Genomic DNA, 20351 nt, shown 5'->3' on the forward strand with positions numbered 1-20351 from the left:
AGGTAAACAATCATCAAAAGTAGACGCCAAGAAAAGCCCACCCCAGAAAACCTTTCCCCTTGATTCCTGACATGTGTCACAGAGGTGGGAGCAGAAAGGGCTAGCCCACACTTTTCTGATGACAAACGGGAGCAGAGCACGCCAGGTTTGAAAAGAAGAGGCAGAGGAACTCAGAGCCCTATTTTATTTGGGGGAGAAGAATGGGTGGGGAGAGTATAGGCAATTCTAAAATATGGAATTTCTGCTCACTCCATTAACTCACTGGGAAAAGCCCCCTCCCCCGCCCCCATCTTTCAAAACCTTGCTTATTACACACAGATTGTCAACCACACAGTCGAACCAGAGCTGGCAACATCCAACTCTTCAACTCAGCCCTCTAACCAGCAGTGAAAGAACCCAAGACCAGACCTTTTCCAGACAGCGTGTTTAATTTGCTCACAAGATAAACATTTCACAGATGCCCCGGAACTCAACACCCTTAAAGCAGAGAAGGAACGCCTGTTTTTGAATGTGCATTTTCAGTTTCTCCCAATGTCTCAAACCCAAGGAAAAAAGCAAACGAGCGCCAAAAGATGCTCTAGAGAGGAGGAAGGAAGCGCTGGCTACTCATTCCAGGCAGGGAACTGTGGATCAGTAGAGGGGGGTCACAGATGGCCGAACCCTAGAGGCAGTTTATGTGCAAACAGATGTTTGAAACTGACTAGGTTCCGAAAAGGCGCGGGGGACACGGGGGGCAAAATTTCTTTCAAAAAGTCTGGACACAGTAGTTGTCTAGGTCTTTGCACTGGCGAGCGGTCCACCGCGTCCTTTCGCCCCAACCCCAAGATCCATGTCCTCCTGCCCCAGCCACTCACCAAAATGCCACCGGCTCGGCCACACAAAAGGATCGGAGGGCGCCGCGAGCCCCTGGCCCACACACAGCGGCGTCCCAGTTCAGCGGCAGGCGACAGCGGGAGAGACGCCAGGGCGAGGTCCCCGCGGGGCGCACGCCAGCCCCCGGCGCAGTCCTTATCTGGACAGCAGCGGCGGGAGGGAGGGAGCGCGGGTGCGCCGCGCAGGCTCTGCGGCGCTCGCCGTGGCGGGCGAGGGCGCGCGCTGGGGAGGTCGCCGCCTATCGTGCAACACGCGGGGCCCGCAGGGCCGACGCCCGGGAAGGGCTGGACCCTCGGCCTCCAGGGAGCGTACGCTGGATCCCGGGCAGAGGCGAGTGGAGAGCAGCCGCCGCACCGCCTCGTCCCTCCCCACATCACAACCGCCCGCGGGTCGGGGCGGGCCAGGGGGCTCGCCGGACCCCGCCCCCTCACCCGAGGGCCCCGGCTTTAGAGCTCTCCACCTCCCGCCCACCCCTCCGCGTGCCCGCCTCCTCCGCGGAGGTAGCACCGCCGAGCTCCCTGAAGCAGAGGGAGGAAGCTAACTAAGGAAGGTGTCTCCGTGCTTGAAGTGAAATGGGGGTGGGGGGGGGCGTCTCCTGGTTCGTGGACGCGGCCCCCATCCTCTCCTCGCACCTCTGAGGCGACACCTCCCAAGTCTGGGGTTGGGGTTCCAGACGCGAGGGAGAAAGCCTCCCGGCCGCACTGCAGATCAGCCAAAGGTACTGGGAAAGAGCCGGCCAGAAAAACCAGAGAGGGGAGACTCCTGGTGTTTGGTCGCAGGATTAAACCGAGAGCCCGCTGTTCCCAGGCTGGAGGCACCGCAACGGCTGGAGGTGACCCGCCAGCCCACCCCCTTCCTCCCCAAACTTCCACAAGTGCAGGGCGCAACTTCTAACCTGAACTTCGCACGGCCAGAGGGCAAGAGCGAGAGCCATCTCATCCTCGGTCCGCATCGCGGGGACGCGGTGCTCGCCAACCCCGCACCCACTGTCAGGAGGGGCAAGTGGTGCATCCCCCAGTTGCGGGCTCTCGGACAGGCGGGGATCAAGTAAGGGCTCACTTTACCCCAAAGTCTTAGCAGCTAAAGCTAAATCAGGTGACCCAGGTCCAACCTAGAGACAGACAGCCCGCGACCTAGCTCCTTCTGGGGACGCGGGTCCAGACCCGCGCGTCTTTGCCTCAAGGGACAGATCGCTGTCCTCTGCGGCCCAGGGAGTGCAGCCGCCACCGTCACCCGGCGGATGTAGAAGGAGTTCAAACCTCTCCAGCCTTCCCAGGGAGGCTCGAAAGCAGCCGAGGCTCGGCTTCCCAGCCCCGAGTCCTGGCTGGTCTCCGCCCCCGGCCCTCCGGATCCGGGGAGTCGCTAGCTCCCGGTGCCCCAGAGCAGCGATCGCTTCTGCCTCCGCCGCGCGGCTCACACTTACCCCCGGCCCGCGCTCCCTGCGCGCGCTCCTCGCTCTCAGTGCTGCCGCCTCTTCCAGGGTCACTGCAGCCCCGGCGCCTGGGACCGCGAGGGGGCAGGGCGGCGCTGGGCGGGGCGCGGCGCGGCGCAGCTGCTGCCTCAGGTAACAATGCTGAGGACGAGGCTGCTTCCAGCGCCCGCCGCAAGGCCAGCACGTCCCTTCCTGCTCGGCTACTTCCCCCCTCCCGGCGGCAACGTCCGCGCTGCTGCGCTCACCTACACCTGCGCGGGGACCCCGGGATTTGGAAGCCATCCCCGAAGGCTGGCGTGGGGCGGGGTGGTCGGCCACCGAGGATAATAGGGGCGATGGAGGAGAGATGTACGTACTGTGCAGAAGAGGCAGGTGTCCTCGTGGAACCAGCAAAGAGGAGGCGCCAGGCTGGCTTCCAAACCCGCAAGAGCCTTCCACAAAGAAGCCTCTGCAGCAGCCACCCCGGCACCCTCCCCTGCCTGCGCACACGCGCGCACACACCCAAACGCGCGCCAGGTCACCCTGTGCCTCACACTTGTTTCTCTCTGGAGCACTAGGCAGGACTTGGGTGAACTGTCCCAACCTGCGTAGCCGAATCCCAACTGGGCCGGCGCTTCTCAAAGGTCAGTTCCTCTCGGGGACCTGCCAACATGTAAGTTTAATATATTTAAAAAAAAAAAAAAAAACTCAATGGTGACTGTAACAGGACCTTTTAGTTATAGTTAAGCAAAAAAGAAAAAGAAAAAGTCCACCCCAGTCCTGATCACATGAACAGACTATGTCTGGGAAAGATTCCTCACAGGAGAAAACAGGGGAACAATTTAATCGCATCTTTTTTCAAATTGACTTGTGAGGCCGGGCAGTGAGAAACGAGTAGTCCAAGAAAACCTATCCCGGACAAACCGGCTGATCGGAAATCAGCTGCAGGGGTAGGGAGGCTCCCTCCAAGGCGATGAAGTCATCGCTACCTTTGACTTGGTGAGCCCAGATAACAGACACCAGCCTCTGGTGCCTGATGACTTCAGTCTCTCCACCCTGGTCCTCCGCTTCTGAACCCCCAGGACAGAATTCCCGACCCCCATGTGGATAGAAAAAGAGAAAACACGAGGGTAAAAAACAAAACAAAAGTAAGAAAACATCCATTCCAGCCAATAACCCATTTCTTAGCTGTCCACCAGGCTTACACTAACCATGAAGGGAAACAGATCCAACTAAAACCAGAGACAATCTAGGAGTGGGAAATGTAATAAAAGAAGGATAGCCCCATGACCACGGAGTTAATATTACTCCCAAAGGAAAACTGACTATAGAGGCAAAAGTTACATGACAGTATCAAAAGTGAGCAGAATGACACTGTCTCCCTTTATGTCTGCCTCCTTAGATGAGCCTACCCCCACTACACACTTCCCACTGCTCAACCTCCAGCTCCAATCTGGGCTCCCCCTGCCTCCTCCCTGCTACCCCACCACCCGCACACACACTGTACTGAGTGTGTGCTCTAAAATCAGTCACTTTTTTAGGGGTCAAGTCCAGTGACCCATCCTCAGCCCCACTTCCCTTTGATCTCCCGCAGCATCCTGGCCCACAGGACTCCTCTCCGCCTCGCTGGCCTCCTTCGCTGACCCGTCTAGTCCTTTAAGGACAGTAACTGGATTCTTCCAACCTTTTATCTCCCATTATCTCCTGAATACTGCCTTTCTGACTTCAGCATGGACAGGTCCATATTTTGTGGGGCCCGAAGCTTGTATAAGTCTTGAGGGAGCTTTTTAAAGAAACACAACACTAGATATGTATCCAGGAAAAGTGAGAGGCATGAAAACTTGAGCTTCAAGGCAAATCCACTTCTGGTTTCACCTCTGTCAGGGACACTTGAATCCATATTGCCCCTGTAATATCTCAAGTCCAAATTCAATGTCCAAAGTCAACTTATCTTTCTCTCAAAACTAGTGTCTTCCTGCCTGCACCCTCTTAAGACCAGATTTTTAAAATTCGAAATCCTACCTCTCCTCTAGTTCTTTTTCTCTTCTAAATTCCTTATGTCCAAGTATTTGCCAAATTTGTTCCTCTTCCCCAAGTCATCTCTCTTCCATCTCTACTTTATATCCACTGCCACCACGCCAGCCCCAATTAGAGGAAGGGGAAACATATCTATTTGCTGTTGGCCATGTGTCAGGCATCACACTTGGTTCTTGAGAAGTTGAACCGGACTCTTGCATCCACTGGCTCAGCATTCTATCCCTTGCTCCTCTCTTCTCCCTGACTCTCCTGTCAGTTCGGCGTTTTTAAAAGTCTGATTTTATCACATTAGCTACGTGTTCACTACCTTCCATAGGTTCACATATGTGCTTATGGGAAAAAGTGGCATTCTTCCGTCTGACACTCTGGGAACATCCTACCTTTACTTCCACAGTTTGAAGCATCCCATTTTACCAGCATGTGTGCTGCTCCTGAATGTGTCATGCTTATTTTGACTCTCATTTTCTATGTTGTGCCTATTAGGTGGCCAAAAAGTACTTGAATAGAGCAGAGCACAGCTCTCAAATAGAGTTAATGTCTCAGCGAATTAATCTAAGGCTGCAGATCTAGAGGACAATTTATTCATCTATTAATATGTTGATTGTTAACCACACCCTCGTCTCACCTACATTTGTGCTTGGGAGTTAAGACTGCTGTTCATCTGTTTTCCTGAAATGTGCCAGCCACTCTGTCTGCGAGGAAGGCTGGCAAGACTCCTGAGGCCAGCTGTGCCCACAGTCAGCCCAGCCCCTGGAGTTCATGACTTGGAGGCTGCTGCTGCTGCTACTCAGGTGCTCTTGAGCAGCAGGCAGTGTGGCCAGCTTACACTTTTCCAAGCCAGCCAAACCTCTCAGGGAAGTGTGTTAGTAGCTTAGTGTGGCCCAGCAAATGGGCATCACGGGTGGCAGCTCTAAGCCCTACGGAACTGTTTGTGGCTGGCTTTGCCCTTTCCCAGGCTGTCTTTTCCAGATTGCTCCATTTCCTTTGCCCAATTCACTTTCTTTCTTCTGGCTTCACCTCCTCAGCCCTGAGAAGCTTTTAGTTCCTCTCACATCAAGTATTTTGTACATCAATCAGTCATTAGGAGCCACTAAACAAAGCCTCAAATAAAAATGAATCAAATATCAGGATCCCTTCTAAAGAATAATAGGCTTATAGTTCTAAAACAGGCTTATTTGCTGAGGCGTAAGTCTAATTCATGAGCCGATTTCATAAGACCTCTAGGGACCACAGTGGACACACTGAAATGAGTCCCCTCTGGCACAAGATTCAGGCATTTAACTGATTTTTAAATACTCCCCACCCCCTTAAAGACTTAAGTTTACTTAATCTTTATTCTTCTTAAAACATATCTGATGAGATCAGTTTTTCAGTATTTAGATTATAGGATGTGTCTTGGCTTGTAAAATTGGAAACTGCAAAAGAAACCAACTCTACGAACTCTACGGTTAGATAGACTTGCAAAGACTCACCAACCCTTCAAGTAACAGTTATTTCTAAGAGACATTGCTAGACCTTGTTTCCTTCATAAGGTAGAAAGTGTAAAATAAATAAACCAGCAGCATCATTACTGTCACTATGAATGCAAATTTGTATTAAATATCTTATGGGCAGTATGCAGACACTATATTACTATAATTTTCCTAACAACTTTGAACTGACAAAATGATGTTTTATTTTTACAGGCTAAGAAATTTAAATAGTAAGTTGGCCTTAAATATAGTAAACAATGACTGTGCTCTGATCATTAAAAGGGAGAAACTTTCTTTCCAGTTGCTAAGTGGTGATTTCTGAAAGTTTTAAATAGAAAATGCTTTCACACGTGATGCTGATGTCCATGGCAGCATCGATGGCATTTCCGTTTCCAGAAATAAATACAGGTACTTTGTCAATAACAGCACCTGCTTTGTCCGAGGGTTGGAGGAGTACAGACACCCTCACCCAACATACAATGATGAGGTACACAGACGGCCAACGACCCTCGTCCCCACCTATGTTTCTGCAGAGCACATTGCCCATTTTCTCCCTTTTAAGGTATCTGTGTGTGTGTGTTGGAGGCAGGGATGGAAGAGGAGACTAAGGAAAAAGAAATAGAGTTGACCCTTAAATAATGCAGGAGTTGGGGGTGCTGACCCCCATGCAGTCAAAAATCACGTAAATTTTGACACCCCAAAACATAACTACTCATAGCCTGCTGTTGAATGGAAAGCCTTACTCACAACTTAAAAAGTAAGTTAACACATATTTTGTATGCTATATGTATTACAGTCTGTACTTTTACAATAAAGTAAGCTAGAGCAAAGAAAATGTTATTATGAAAATCATAAGGAAAATACATTTACAGTATTTACTAAAAAAAACTGTGTATAAGTGGACCTGTGCAATTCAAACCCACGTTGTATATATCACTGAGTTTTCACCAAGAAAACCTTCAACTAGGCCTTTCTTTTACTTTACAGTTGATATAGTGCTTGGAAAAGTAGTCGGTATTAATTATAAGTATAGGGTCTGGCTGTTATTCAAATTTTGAGGAGAAAAACAGCTTTAAAATACAACGCAGAAGTGTATCAGTTCTTTCCACTATCCATCATCAAAAATGAGTGTCTCAATAAAAAGAATTAGGTTTAAGAGTCAGATGCCAATTTCTTTTGCTACTGGTTTTAACTGTTTCCCAATTGTTTACCCTTCTAAGAAGTTAGAAGAGCAAACAGTAATTTGAAATCATAACATACATAGTACGGGCAGTCTCCAAACAGAAACCCAATGAATCAACGATACTGGTATGTGGTGTGGTGTGGTGTGCTGTGGAGTGTGTGTGTGTTTCTCTGGGAAAACACGATGAGCACATCCTGTGAAAAACTTCGTAGGGCACGTAAAAGTATGAAAAAGGACAAGCTGGTGACTTAGCAATTTGTAAAGACCTTTTTACTCACTTTGGAAATGGAGTTTGTACTTAGTTTAGTGAAGCAGTTATGAACAATCCCTTTGCACTAAATTTCTATTTTTAATAAGAAGGTAAATGCTTTGGATATGAGAGTGAATAATAAAGTGAGCCCATAACAATTAGCACCTTAATATTTCTCAAGCCAAATTTATACAAATAATTAAATGGACCATTTTCGGAGAAAGTAAAGAGCATAAGATTTTTGGTGGAAATACCATTTTTAAAAGTTTGACTGGCCTTGGCCACAAAAAGGATCCCTATCTAATCTGGTGATGGACAGAGGGGAGGGGGGTTAGGGGGCTGGGAGAAAGGGGTGAAGGGTTAAAGAAATACAAATTAGTAGTTGATAGATGGTCACGAGGATGGGGAGCATGGTCCAGGGAATGCAGCTAGCTTAATGTAACGGCTAGGGGTACAGCCAGAGGAGAGAAGGAGCAATCGGGGAATCGTTTCATAAACTATGTCTAACCAATGTAATGTATACTTGAAACTAATTAAAAAATAAAGTAAAATAAAACAAAATAAAAACCGCTCAGCTCACGATCAGCTCACAGTTACATCTCACTGTGGGCCTGACCAGGCTGAGACTGAAAGAGGGCGCTTGAGGGTTAAATCCCGAACTTCCCTTTTCATTTTCACTTCTAATTTGCTGGCCCCTCCTGAGAAAAGAGGCTCCGATATTTAATCAATTCAGAAAGGTAGTTTAAAATGGGTGAAAAATTGTCCCCTCGCATTTCTAAGTTCCTTTTCGTGTTTTTGTACATATGATCAACTTTTTGTGTTAAATTGTATATTTACAAGGAAAATTTATCTGTACAAAGTATTGGTACAGATAAAGAGTAAAATTTATCTGTACAAGAGTAAAATTTATCTGTACAGAGTATTTTTCTATTGGTGGTGATTTCTCAGGACTAGGCTAGAGAAAAGAGCAAATGACTACTTTTTTCTCGAAATGTTGCTGGGTTTTCTAAGGAACACCCTGGGCTTGCTCCCCACCACACACACCTTTGTTAAAGGCACAGGTAAACAAATTTCTGAATTGTTGAGTTTTGCATCGTGTCTTAGTGCTTCCTGTGTGGTGATTGACGGGCAGTGTTGCTCTAGGTGTCTTTTACATGCGGGGGGAGGGGATGCAGGACAAACACAAGATTAAACACGGAACTTTATTTTACGCTGTACAATGGAATTATTTTTATGCTGGAAATGGCTTCACCAAAAGAGAGAGAGAGAGAGAGAGAGGCAATTTCTTTTCCCAGGAAATTGAATACCCTCTCACTGTGGATCCTTATTTACTCCAAATTTGGGGTCACAAAGTCACATCACATTTGTAATTTAAGAGGAGTACAAATAAGGGAAAGCAGAGAAAATGCTAGATGTTAACACATCTTCATTTTCCCCCTTCACATCCCCCATTATCAAATATTTGAACATATCTTCTAGCTTTGAATTCTTTCCTTTACAAGCATGCCCTCTCTACAGTTTATCTCAATAAGGAGACTAATTTCCAAGGGCGCCTGCCTGCCTGCTGGGCATAATCAGGTTAAACCTCTTCTACTGGAGGGGAAGGCAGAGGAAGGAATTCTACCCCAGCAGCCCCACTGCACAGGAGCCCCATAAAAAAGGGGGCCACTTGTGATCCCCATGCTCATGGTACAGAGTCTATAGAAGTCACTTGATGGTTCAAAGACCTTTGTCCTGTGTGTCAGGCTGGATAGCAGCACCATAAAGAAACCAGAGGGGCTAAATCGGAAGGCCAGAGTGGAAACAGGGGCACAGGGAGGTAGAGGGGGAGCCATGGAGATTATGATTCACTCCCAAATTTTATTAACATCCATGTTTTTAACAAAAGTCACATTATTCTACTTGAACCAAAGATATTGAGATAACCAACAAAGGCATTTTTTTTTTTTTCATATGTGTGTCTTCCTTGTTAAAATAAGCTGATTTCTTCATCAGGCTGCAATAATCGAAACGGCAATAAAGGGCTTTACTGGAATTGTTTTCAAATTCCTGAAAGCCATTTTTGCAGATTCTAAGGCTACTCTGGGTGACCTTGAAACACACGCTCCCCGGTCCTTGTTTGCCCAGTTATAACCCACACATCCGAGCAGCTAGGTAACTGGTTATTAATTTATCTTCTTTCTCAAAAATGGGAACACTCAGGTTGACCTCCAGGTGAAAATTAAGGTCATATATTAAACTGCTAAATCTTCTGACCAACAATTCTCCCCTGATGACCTAGAAGCTACAGACAAATTCTGCCTCCTTGTCCAAATACACTCTAGTGCTAACCAGGTAAAAGAATCGAGCATTCTGTTAGACTGCTGGCAAGGGGAAGAAGTTGAGATTCGAAGCCTGTAAAGAACGGATATTGTATTGAGATCTGGTTTGTGTCTGACAACACGGACAGGAGCGTTTCCACAGACCGAGCTGCCGTGGCACTTCTCTGCATCACATACACGCATGCGCAAGCCATTCCGATTTGGAGCCTGAGGCTGGCTGCTTCCACACTCTACCACTAATAGCATGTTCCCCATGCTGGTCCCTCCCTTTTCCTCAACCATTTATTCCCAGGATTTGCATAGATTTTCTCCCCATTAAACCAAAAAATTTGAGGGCGAGACTGTCTTATTTATCTTCTCAGTCGTATCTATTCCCAGGGCTCTGACAACGGTTGGTTAGGCAGTGTGTGCCAGCTTGGTCTTCATCACCAGCGAAGGACACCAGTGTGCCTCTATTCCTCCAGAGTTAGAGACTCCAGCAATGATAACTGTCATTACAGTGTGATCCAGGAGGGAATCCACCCCACGAGAAGCAAGCTCTTTGGAGCAGGATCTAAGAGCATGTGAAGTGAACAGCCAGATAGCGTGACATTTTATGGTGAACTGAAGACAGGTAGGCTTGTACGGGCCAGTGAAACCTTTCAAAAGACATGCTGATGCTCGACCCAAAGCAACACAGCCCCGTGCTGGACTGGAAAACACCACTAGCTTTGACATGGTTGGGGAAGAAGTGCGATTGGGACTGAGTTATCTTCTGAAATTTGATGAAAAGGTTTGATAATTGAAGCATGTATTGTGGATCCTCTACTTCTCTCAGGGGTACACTGAAGGATGAGGATTCCTGATCTCAAAGACCAAGCACTCCCTTGGTCAGCCAGTCATCTGGCTCTGTCACTGCTTGGGTAAACTGTTCCCATAGGCTAGGTGTACAAATGCCGAAGAGACTACGGTAAAGGGAAAAATACGGTAATAATGAAAAGTCAGCACATTGGAAATGAAATGAATCATGAATGAAGGTTTTCTTAATTGAGTGGTCTCAGTTCACTAATGAACAGAAATTCACATAAAATGAGCTAAAAGGACTAAACAGACAGGGTTCTTCCTAGAATAGGTCAAGGTCAGAGTTGAGGTCACTGGCAAGGAAGTCTGGAGTGGCTTGGACTGACGCTACTTGTATCTTGGGGAAAAAAGACTTGTTTTCATTGCTCTAGTCATGAGCACAAATAGTGACTCTAAAAGCCTGAAAACACGAAGACAGCACAATGGTCCCTTAATATGTCATTGAATTTTTTTTTTTAAAGGACAAAGAGGAAAGTTAGGACCACAGCCTGCTGTGGAACTTTAATACTTTATTTTCCCTTCTCCTGTGAGTTTAGGAAACAACTCAAAAAACAATGATTAGACTTACAGTTGTTCATTTGTAATTTCTATTTTCTCTTTATGTCTGGTTTAATGTAGAAAATGCTACATAAACTTCAAAGAAAATAGTGAGCTTTTTTAGAGAACATAAAAGACAGATTATTTTTTAAAAGACTGTACCATAGGAAATCTAAATGATGAATTAAAGGTCTGGCCTTCCCCATTAAGTGACCATCAACCTAAAATAGACTGCTATAAACATAGCTTGGTATATATGATGCACATGGTAACCACAACCCAAAAATATGTAAGAGACATATGAGAGATAATAAAGAATCCAAATACAATACTACAGAAAGTCATCAACATACAAGAGAGCAAGAGAATAAGAAAGGAACGGAGAATACAAAAATGATCAGAAAACAATTAGTGAAATGGTAATAACTACAGACCTATCAATAAAGATTACTTTAAATGTAAGTGGATTAAATGCTCCAATCAAAAGACAAATGGATAAAGAAGATGTGGTACATATATACAATGAAATATTACACAGCCATAAAAAAAAAAACAAACAAAAAAACGAAATCAACATAGATGAACCTAGAGGGCATTTTGCTAAGTGAAACAGACAGAGAATGCCATATGATTTCACTTCTATGTGAAATCTAAAAAACAAAATAAAAGAACAAACAAAACAGAAACAAACTCATACAGGGAACAAACTGATGGCTGCCAGATGGAGGGGATTTGGGGGTTGGGTGAAAAAGATGAAGAGATTAAGAAGTACAATTTGGCAATTACAAAATAGTCACAGGGATGTGAAGTACAGCACAGGGACTACAGTCAATAATACCGTAATAACTGTGCATGGTGTCCACTGGGGTGACCACTTCATAAGTTATATAAATGTCCGACCACTATGCTATACACCTGAAACTAATAAAATGTTGAATGTCAACTGTAACTGAGGAATAAAAAAGGTCTGGCCTTCTCCAGTGACCAACACCAGTCCAAGAAGAAACTGTGAGACCCACTTCAGGGACCATCTGGACCTCTTGAGGGTGTAGTGGAATCAGATGATGAAAGTCAACACATGTAAACTGACCAGTCATTCAGCAAATACTCATGACCGTTTAAGTTTAGATTTTTTTTCAAGTCACTTGATAGTACCAGTGATTATATAGTAACCATTGCCATGGTAAAAACTCAATTCTCAAAACATCATCTGGGCTTTTTTGCTGCTTCTATTATTGTTGTAACCTAGTTAGAAAATTTTAATCCACTGGATTTTCCTGATTTTGACCTAAGGTAGGGGTGAGAGAACAGGAAACAATTTGTGAACAATGCAAACATCCATTATTTGGGGAGTTCTTTAAAGATTTAAGCTAATTTTATTAAGTTCAGAAGTGTGTATTAATAGAAATTTGGCCAGCTCATAAAATCTTTTTAGATCGAAAATAAATTATTAAAAATTACCAGTGTACAAATACAACTTTTTTTAAAGCAGTTATTTGAAGCTATAAGTAGCTAAGTTTTAAGAAACGTAGAGTAGCATTACAGAATAGTAGTATATGTTTCTTCACGAGAAGAGGGGAAAAATGAGACGGAAGAAACCACTGATGTTAAGCTAAAATAAAGTTAGTGTTTTATTTTTGGCCTTAACTTCCTTTATAGTTCACATTGCTGTTTAGATAGTTGAGGAAAAAAGGAGAGAAAAAAAATCTAGTGAACCCGCGTTTTCCTACATGACTTTTTTCTAACTAGTCTCATGTCCTAAGCTATTTCTGCTTCTTCGCCTGCCCTGTTCCTGTAATCTTTACTAATACACAGAAAACCGTTCAACTTTACACTTTCCTGAATTTCTGTGTTTCCAAGTACAAACCAATTTCTTTTACATGCCAGAGAAGGGATTCGGCCAGGTGCAGGAGTGAAGCCAGTGGTACCCCTGGTTGTACCAAAACACGCGGGACTGCCGCCCTGAGCAAGGAAAAGCTAAAACACTCGTGCAACGAGACCCCACACGTCCACCCACCTATTCGAATCAACCACTGCTCACATATTGCCATATCCCTTTAAGCCATCTTCCACTGCTTCCTTTTCTTTCTCTTTCTTTGAGTATGTATGAAAGTATATATTTTTCTTTCTCTTTCTTTGAGTATGTATGAAAGTATATATTTTTGCCTAACCATTTAAGAGTAAATTGCAGACATCATGCCACTTCGCCTGTAAGTCTTTTCATAAAAAGCTTCCTAATATAGGATTAGAAATCATATAGGAGGATAAAAATAAATTCACATATATAAATAATTTATTTATTTGTTATTCTAAAAACTTAATTTAAAAACTTTTCAGCAAGGCCAACCAGATTAAAGTTAGCTTTCCTCTCCCTCCCCCACAAAACTTCACCCTCATTTGAAAAAAAATTTTTTACAGGGAGACTTTGCTTTTTCTATAGAACTTCAATAATCAAAGCTCCAAGATATGGTGCAAACTAATATGGTCTACATTTTTCTTCCTTATGTGCCCCCATGCCAGCAAGGTATACACTTCACCCCTGAGATACTTATACAAATACGTACACCTGTACCCAAAGGCAAGTGATATGAAAGCCTAAGTTACTTTTGTCTAAGATCAACAAAATGGTATCTTGTTCCTCTTCTTCCTTTGAATCAACAATTCATGATAAACCATAGTTACAAAAAGGTCACATTCTTTGACACATGGCAAAACCTAGCTTAGACTCCGAAAAATTCTGGTTTTGTTTTTCTGCAGAAGTTTCATTTGTAAAGGTGTTATGGAAATTCCCAGCTCTGATAGCATATTAATCAATTAACTGCACAGGAATAGAGGTGAGGTTCTCAGACTGGATCTAATTTCCCTTCTTCTTATGCATAGTCTCCTCTTTCCATATCAGAGTTAACACCAGAATAACAAATAGGTCTCTCTTAATTTACATGACTACTAAGAGTTAATCTTTATTCCGCAAAAACACAGCTGAACTTCAGTTTCCTGTACATTAGGAGGACCACTTGGCAATTTATTATAAAAGCCCATTTATGCCAGGAAACCCGCCTAGCAGGAAACCTTCAAGTGGGAGCACAGAACGGAATTTAATGAAAGTTCTCAAAAGAGGAAAGTTGTTTGCCTTGTCATTCTATTTTAATAGGTCTTGCTATATTGTAAGAACAGTAAAGGACCTGTGGCCCTTGGAAAAACTTTGAACTAAGGCAAACTATAACTGGCCTTTCGATCGGGGTGGGGGGGGGAACTATTCACAACTGGATAGTCTTTGCCAATATAAAAATCTGTAATCTTACAGGGGGAATCAGAGTTTTTAAATACTTAAATTTGATTAGAATTTAGTGATGAAGGCTCTCAGATGGTCTCAGCTCTCCCAGGCATCCCAAAAAGTTCAAGGAAAGCGCTACGCCAGGGGTGAGGGGCAAGAGCTACTGGCAAAAGAAATTTAGAAATATTATTACGAAGTCAGTCATTCTCTCTGCTACACAAAAATTAGTACAAACTAGACACAAATGTTGCGCTGAACTATCAATTCAAATAATTTGCTTTTATTTTTTACACCTACAGTCATCTCCAGCCTGGGCACATTATGAGGAAGAAACATTCTTCAAATTGTCCCATAATTAAAAGACATTTACCTTTACCTTTTTGATATACACGATTTTACTTTATATAGCACTTTTCAGGTTCACATGATTTTTCAGAATACTTTTAAGATCAGCAGATTAAAGGGATGAACATCACATATACTCTGAAATATATCTAATATGAATCCATTGGGGGGGGATGATTTTTTTTTCCAACCAAGAAGACACTGAATAAATTGTACTTAAGCTTAGTAGAAGAAAACAACACTTTTGACGTTTTAATTATGCAGTTGAAATGGCAGGATTTAAGGGGGGGGCGGGGTATGGAATTCATATATTTAGTTGCAAATACCTTCTAGTATTAAATTTGGAGATGGGGGGTTGGCTAAATCATTTTATAAATTTTGGTACCTTCCTGTCTTCATCTGTGAAAAGGGTACTAAGCAGATAATCTCTAAGGAGATCTATCTCATACTCCATGGGATTATTGTTAGTAAGCTTCAGTGACATTATCAATGTGTTTTGAATATGGAAAAGATGCTTCTTAAAGTCTAGATTTCGGCGAAACTGCCTCTGCAAGCCCTGGTCCTTCCTGGGCCCTAAGACTTGGAAGCTTTTTGTTAATTAAACAAGAAGACCATTAGACTGAGGTGGCTTTAATGCCTCCTTAGTAGCCTAGTAAGCCTGAAATGGCTCAAAACCGAGAAATCAAAACCTAAGGACAACCAATCACAAATAGCCAATTCAGCCTTTCCCAAGTAAGGCAAACCACTTAAGCTACAGCCAGTCAAATAACTTCCTTGCTTTGCTCCTACCTCTTCTCTATAAAAATCCTTCACTGTCTAGCTCCTGTTGGTGGAGGGCTCCTAAACACTTCTGGTTTGGCACTGCCTGATTTGAGTCAATTTTTGCTCAAATTCTTAAAATTTTTAGTATGTCTTGCTCTTTAGTGCATTTTTTCTTAATTTCTACTGTAATAAAAGTCAACCATTTCTCTGCCCCAAACCCCACAATTCCCCAAATCCTGATTGTTTGGCTTTTATTTTCCTAACAGCTTTTCCCTTTCCACTTCAAACTTTTACAAAGTGATGTTCTGATGTGTATATGCTTTATGCATATTGGCTTTAAAAATATGTAAACAGGCATGTGTGTACACTCTTGGAGGTGTAAATTGGCAAAAATCTTTCTTGGAAGCCAATTGGCAATAGGTATAACAAAGTCTTAAAAGTGTGTAATACTTAGAAGGCTCATTTTCACTTCTAAGAATCTCATCTAAGGGAATAACTAGGTCAGAGTACAAAAATGAATGCATGCATGTTAAAGGGCATTCGAACTAGAGTTATAAGATAAATAACTGGTAACAAAAATGTGTAACTTCAGGAGAGTTAGGTGGTCCCATGTAGTACTTACTGATTTGGGAAGTTACTCATTTTACCTCTGATTATTTGAAATGCTAATTTTTTTCTACAATGAATATGAATTACTTTCTTAACAAAGTAAATATACCACTGGCTAATATGTTATTTACTTATTTCTTTTGCACATGTACCCATGACTCAGAGTCACTAGTATTTTTAGTTTATTCTGAAAAATCATCAATCCACGAAACAACTAATTCCTCAGCTACTACAGTTGTTATTGAAATGTGGTAAGAGTGGACATGTTCTCCCAAGAGATTCCAACTGAGGGAAAATAATAACTTACTAAGATAAAACAATTAGTAGTAATAGAAGCACCATTTTTGTTATTGTTTTTAAAGTTCAGAAAAGACAAATCGTATATCTCAGAATTTCCAAATAGCTGCTTCTTACTTTAAATTACGAAGGGCCAGAGAAACAAGGCACTGCAGCAAACATTTTAATAAGAATACAAAATCCACACCAGAGGCACATTCTGGGGAATGTAAATGAACTATCACAAGTAGTAATTCTGCTGGAAGATAAAATAAGGCTCTGTCAGAGTACAAATATACAGGAGGGAATGATTTAAAATAGGTGTATGATTTACAATCACATTACATTGTATTAAGCACTGGATACAGGCATATTATTTAAAAAGCCAGCTAAAAGGCATTTGAACATATATAACAAATCTTACAGTCCACGAAGATCATGTATAACAGTAATTTTAAGTACTTCATTTCAACATAAAAGAATTGAACAGGTAAAGGGATACCTCTCAAAATATTAATTTATGTCTGTGACAAAAAAATCAAGAGAACTTATATTTAAAAAAAAGGATTACATTACTGATGCGCCACAGAGCAGACAGGCCAACCACATAACACAAAACCAACAGTGCTGAGCAACTAAACTGTGCTGGCCTTTCCCACTCCCTTTCTGCTGTCACCAACCACAGGGTCCCATATGCCGTTCCATCACTCAAATGAAAAAAACTCCCGTCTTCCCATTCTGCAAAAAGAATGAAGAAAACCAAACAGCAAACTAAAAAGCTGATTTCACCATAAACCCAAAACATGGCTTAATGAATACAAAGAAACCCAACATTTATACACAGTGCTCCTTTCCAAGGAAGGAACAGACATATCAAACAGTATCCGAAAGGGGTTTCTTTAGGAATATGTACATTGGTTGAATGAGAATTACTGTATCTGAGAAGGCACATATCTGTGATTTAAGGCTTAACCGGTATTGTTACATATGGAAGTCAATGAAAGCTCTCTAGGAATTCACTTCTGTCAAAATGAAATTTACCAAAAAACTAGCGTTCTTAGCAGATTTCTACTTTAGAAACCATCAAGAATTTCTACTTCCGAAATCCACCTGTCAAAAAAAAATTCTCTTCAACAGGTTTCACTATGAATTAAAAGACTAACATAACCGTCCTATGACTTTGGATGATGCAAATTCATGAGCTCAAAAGCCTCGTAGAAATGACAGTGTGATTCCTGCGTCTTAAAAAAAAAAAGTCTAAACAAGATTACAATGGTAGAGATTCGTTATTAAAACGGTGTTTGCCACAACTCCACGAGCCAGTCAGTCATCCATCAGAGCGGCCATCTCTGTGTGGATGCTGCAGAAACATCATATAATTTTACTCTGCAAAATAGTTCCTTTTTCCTTTAAGACAATACATGAAAATGAATCTCTTAAAGATGTTTAATATATTCATATATAAAATATCTGATGTTGATACAAATCATGTAAACCTCCCTTTGGAAAAGTTACAACTGGCCCTCGTTTCTAGGACCAAAACCCTTGAATTTTTATCTGGTCAGTGCAAATCTATGTTAGATGTTTTCAAACTACAGAAATAGCCATCGACCCTCACAATACAAAAGGATTTCTCAAAAAAGAAAATTATTGTGTTCAGATTATAGAAATTATGTTTACATTAAAACCACCCACCATCCCATCAAATTTAATAGTTCAATTGTTAAAGTACGAAAAAGGGAAAAACTAAAGCTGTTCGTCCAAGAATCTCTACAATGGTCGTCACCCCTTCCTCTCCCCCCAGCTCTGCTTAATTCTTATTGGGTTTGTTTAGAAATATAACAACGTGACTTTCTTTTTTTTCCAGGAGTGATTTTACTGTTCTTCAAGCCATGATGGGGCATCCGCTCCAGGAGTTTTCAATTTGATATGGAACTGTTTAAGTGTCTGTTCAAGCTGCTTCTGATTCCCAGCAAAGTAAGCGGCAATGGCATTGTGGAAAAGGACCAGCTGGTTGTGCAATACTTTGACCTGTGAACAAGGCAGACAGAGTTACAAGACCAAGCATTAACATCAACGGCAGTGAAATACACGGTGATTTATTTCGTGTCATAGTTAAATAGTATCTCCCTCCTCAGGAAAAGCTGTTTTAATAATGCAAAGTATTTTACGCATACCAATTGTACATTGCTTAGCAGGGTAACTGAGCCTCTGATGACTTTTAATTCCCTAAAAGGAAGACGTCAGCTTAAGAAGCTAAATACATACAGGCATACCTCGTTTTATTTTGGTTCACTTTACTGCACTTCACAGATGTTGCATTTTTCACAAATTGAAAGCAAGACCCTCTGCCAGCAAAAAGCTTACGACTCGCTTTATTGCGGTGGTGTGGAATGCAACCCACAATATCTCCGAGGTATGCCCGGACTCTGTTAACTATTTTCAAACATTACTGAGGACATTAATTAAAAATATCAATCTCCTCCAAAACTAAGAATATTCAAAATTAAATACTGAAGAGAAAAAATTATATATAAATAATTATTATGTGATATATGTTACAAACCAAGTATGGACATCATTAGGCTAAGCTTTATGTGAAATTGAGTAAACTAGGTACTGTAGTTTCTGCAAAGAATCAAGTATGTGGCAAGAAGTGTTGTCCAGAAAGCCAGTTTACTTAAGGTTCATATGACTTTCAGTTATTTTCAATTGTTTATTACTTGTAATGCTATCAGGAATACATTTTAACCAAGTAACACCACCTCTATGAATCCTTCTTAGACAAATCAGCAAAGCATCACAAGGACTTATGAATAAAGTTGTTTCCTGGGGTCTTATTTATAACTGCAAAATGTTCAACAATAGAGAAAGTCTAAAATCCACTCTGATTTACCCATCCAATGCAATTTTCATTAAAACTGAGGTTTAATGTTTAATGATGTGAAAAGATCTGATATATGATGCTAAGTGAAAAAATAGGCGATAACGTTTTATGTATGACATGACATCTGTATTCACTATATTATACACACATATAAACACATATGCATAGTCCCTCAAGCCATTTCTTCTTTCATCTACCTCTATAAAGGAAATAACACAACATATTTATATTGAATATTTTTAGTTTGTAAAGTTAACTTTTTAAAATTAACATATTATAAAAATAACATGCTCACAATTATAAAGTAAAATCTGATCCACTCTCTGTACTTATCTGCCTTCCTTCTCGCCTAAAAATCCCTGTTAAACATTTTGTTGTGTAGCCTTTGAGAAATGTTATACAATATTTAAAAACAAATGGGTTGTACTATGCATACTTTCAGTAACTGGTTCTTAAAATATCTTAGATATCTTTTTATCTCATTCACTTATTCATTCAACAAATACTAATTAAGTACCTTCTACGTGCCAGGCACTATTCTAGGTGTTGGCGTTACATTAAAAAAAACCCATTCCTCATGAGCTTACGTTATTAGAGGATGGGGAAAAGGACGCAAGAAACAAAATATGTAGTGATACCCCCAGGGAATTCATATCTCAAGCCTGGAGAAGAACTTGGGCTCACTCTCTAACTGCTCAAACCTTTAGGGCATCTGGTGCTGCTGATCTCCTGAAAGTTGTTTAAAACAAAAGGAATTTTTTTTCTCTTCCTCTGACAAAGAAAGTTTCTGGCAGGAATACAGTTTAAGAGAACCAGATAGCAGGAAACAATGAAAATTAAAAATATCTGTATAAACTAAAAGAGGTATATCTTGAATTTATCTGGTCAGACAGTTAAGGTCTACAACCTTTCTGAATGAAAACCTTTGGTGCCCCGTACAACAAGGACCACAGCAAAATATTTACACTGTATACATTGCCGGGCACTGCACTAGGGGTACAAAAAAACAAGGATAAGTAAGGCACAAAGCAGCAAAAAAAATGATCATTAGTATGATAAATGGGTAGTAGAAATACATTGGGTTAACCTAAAAACAAACAAACAAACAAACAAAACACAGGTACTTGTGGAGAGAACAGGGCTTTTTCAAGACAGGCTGGAAGAGAACAATGGGACATGAAAGGTCTAACTCCCCTGAGCCCTGGTTCTGAGATATGGGGATATTTAAAAGAATGACCAGCCTCAACCTAGGGACAGTTATTAAGGAAACAGGA

General features: G+C 41.9%; 2 protein-coding genes across 11 annotated transcripts in view; both read right to left on the bottom strand.

The window, feature by feature from the left end:
* FHDC1 (FH2 domain containing 1) overlaps positions 1 to 2441 on the bottom strand; it is a 37299-nt gene extending 34858 nt beyond the window's left edge. For 2 of the 4 annotated variants that reach the window (XM_011359367.2, XM_011359366.2), the window contains exon 1: positions 855 to 1289. The gene's annotated coding sequence lies outside the window, so the exon portion shown is untranslated. Of the gene's footprint in view, positions 1 to 854; positions 1291 to 2296 lie in introns of those variants that run through there. The other 2 variants (XM_023530183.1, XM_011359368.2) reach the window with 2 other exon arrangements.
* Positions 2442 to 16353: 13912 nt separating this feature from the next.
* The window catches only part of ARFIP1 (ADP ribosylation factor interacting protein 1), an 84589-nt gene continuing 80591 nt past the window's right edge, over positions 16354 to 20351 (bottom strand). For 4 of the 7 annotated variants that reach the window (XM_011359375.2, XM_011359370.2, XM_011359374.2 and 1 more), the window contains one exon: positions 16359 to 18221. In XM_011359375.2, coding sequence (XP_011357677.1) covers positions 18066 to 18221 — 156 coding nt within the window. In that variant the 3' untranslated portion in view covers positions 16359 to 18065. Of the gene's footprint in view, positions 18222 to 20351 lie in introns of all 7 variants that reach the window. The other 3 variants (XM_023530189.1, XM_023530188.1, XM_011359371.2) reach the window with 1 other exon arrangement.

The sequence above is a fragment of the Pteropus vampyrus genome, unplaced genomic scaffold, assembly GCF_000151845.1.
Source record: "Pteropus vampyrus isolate Shadow unplaced genomic scaffold, Pvam_2.0 Scaffold47, whole genome shotgun sequence".
NCBI classification, from domain to species: Eukaryota; Metazoa; Chordata; class Mammalia; order Chiroptera; family Pteropodidae; genus Pteropus; species Pteropus vampyrus.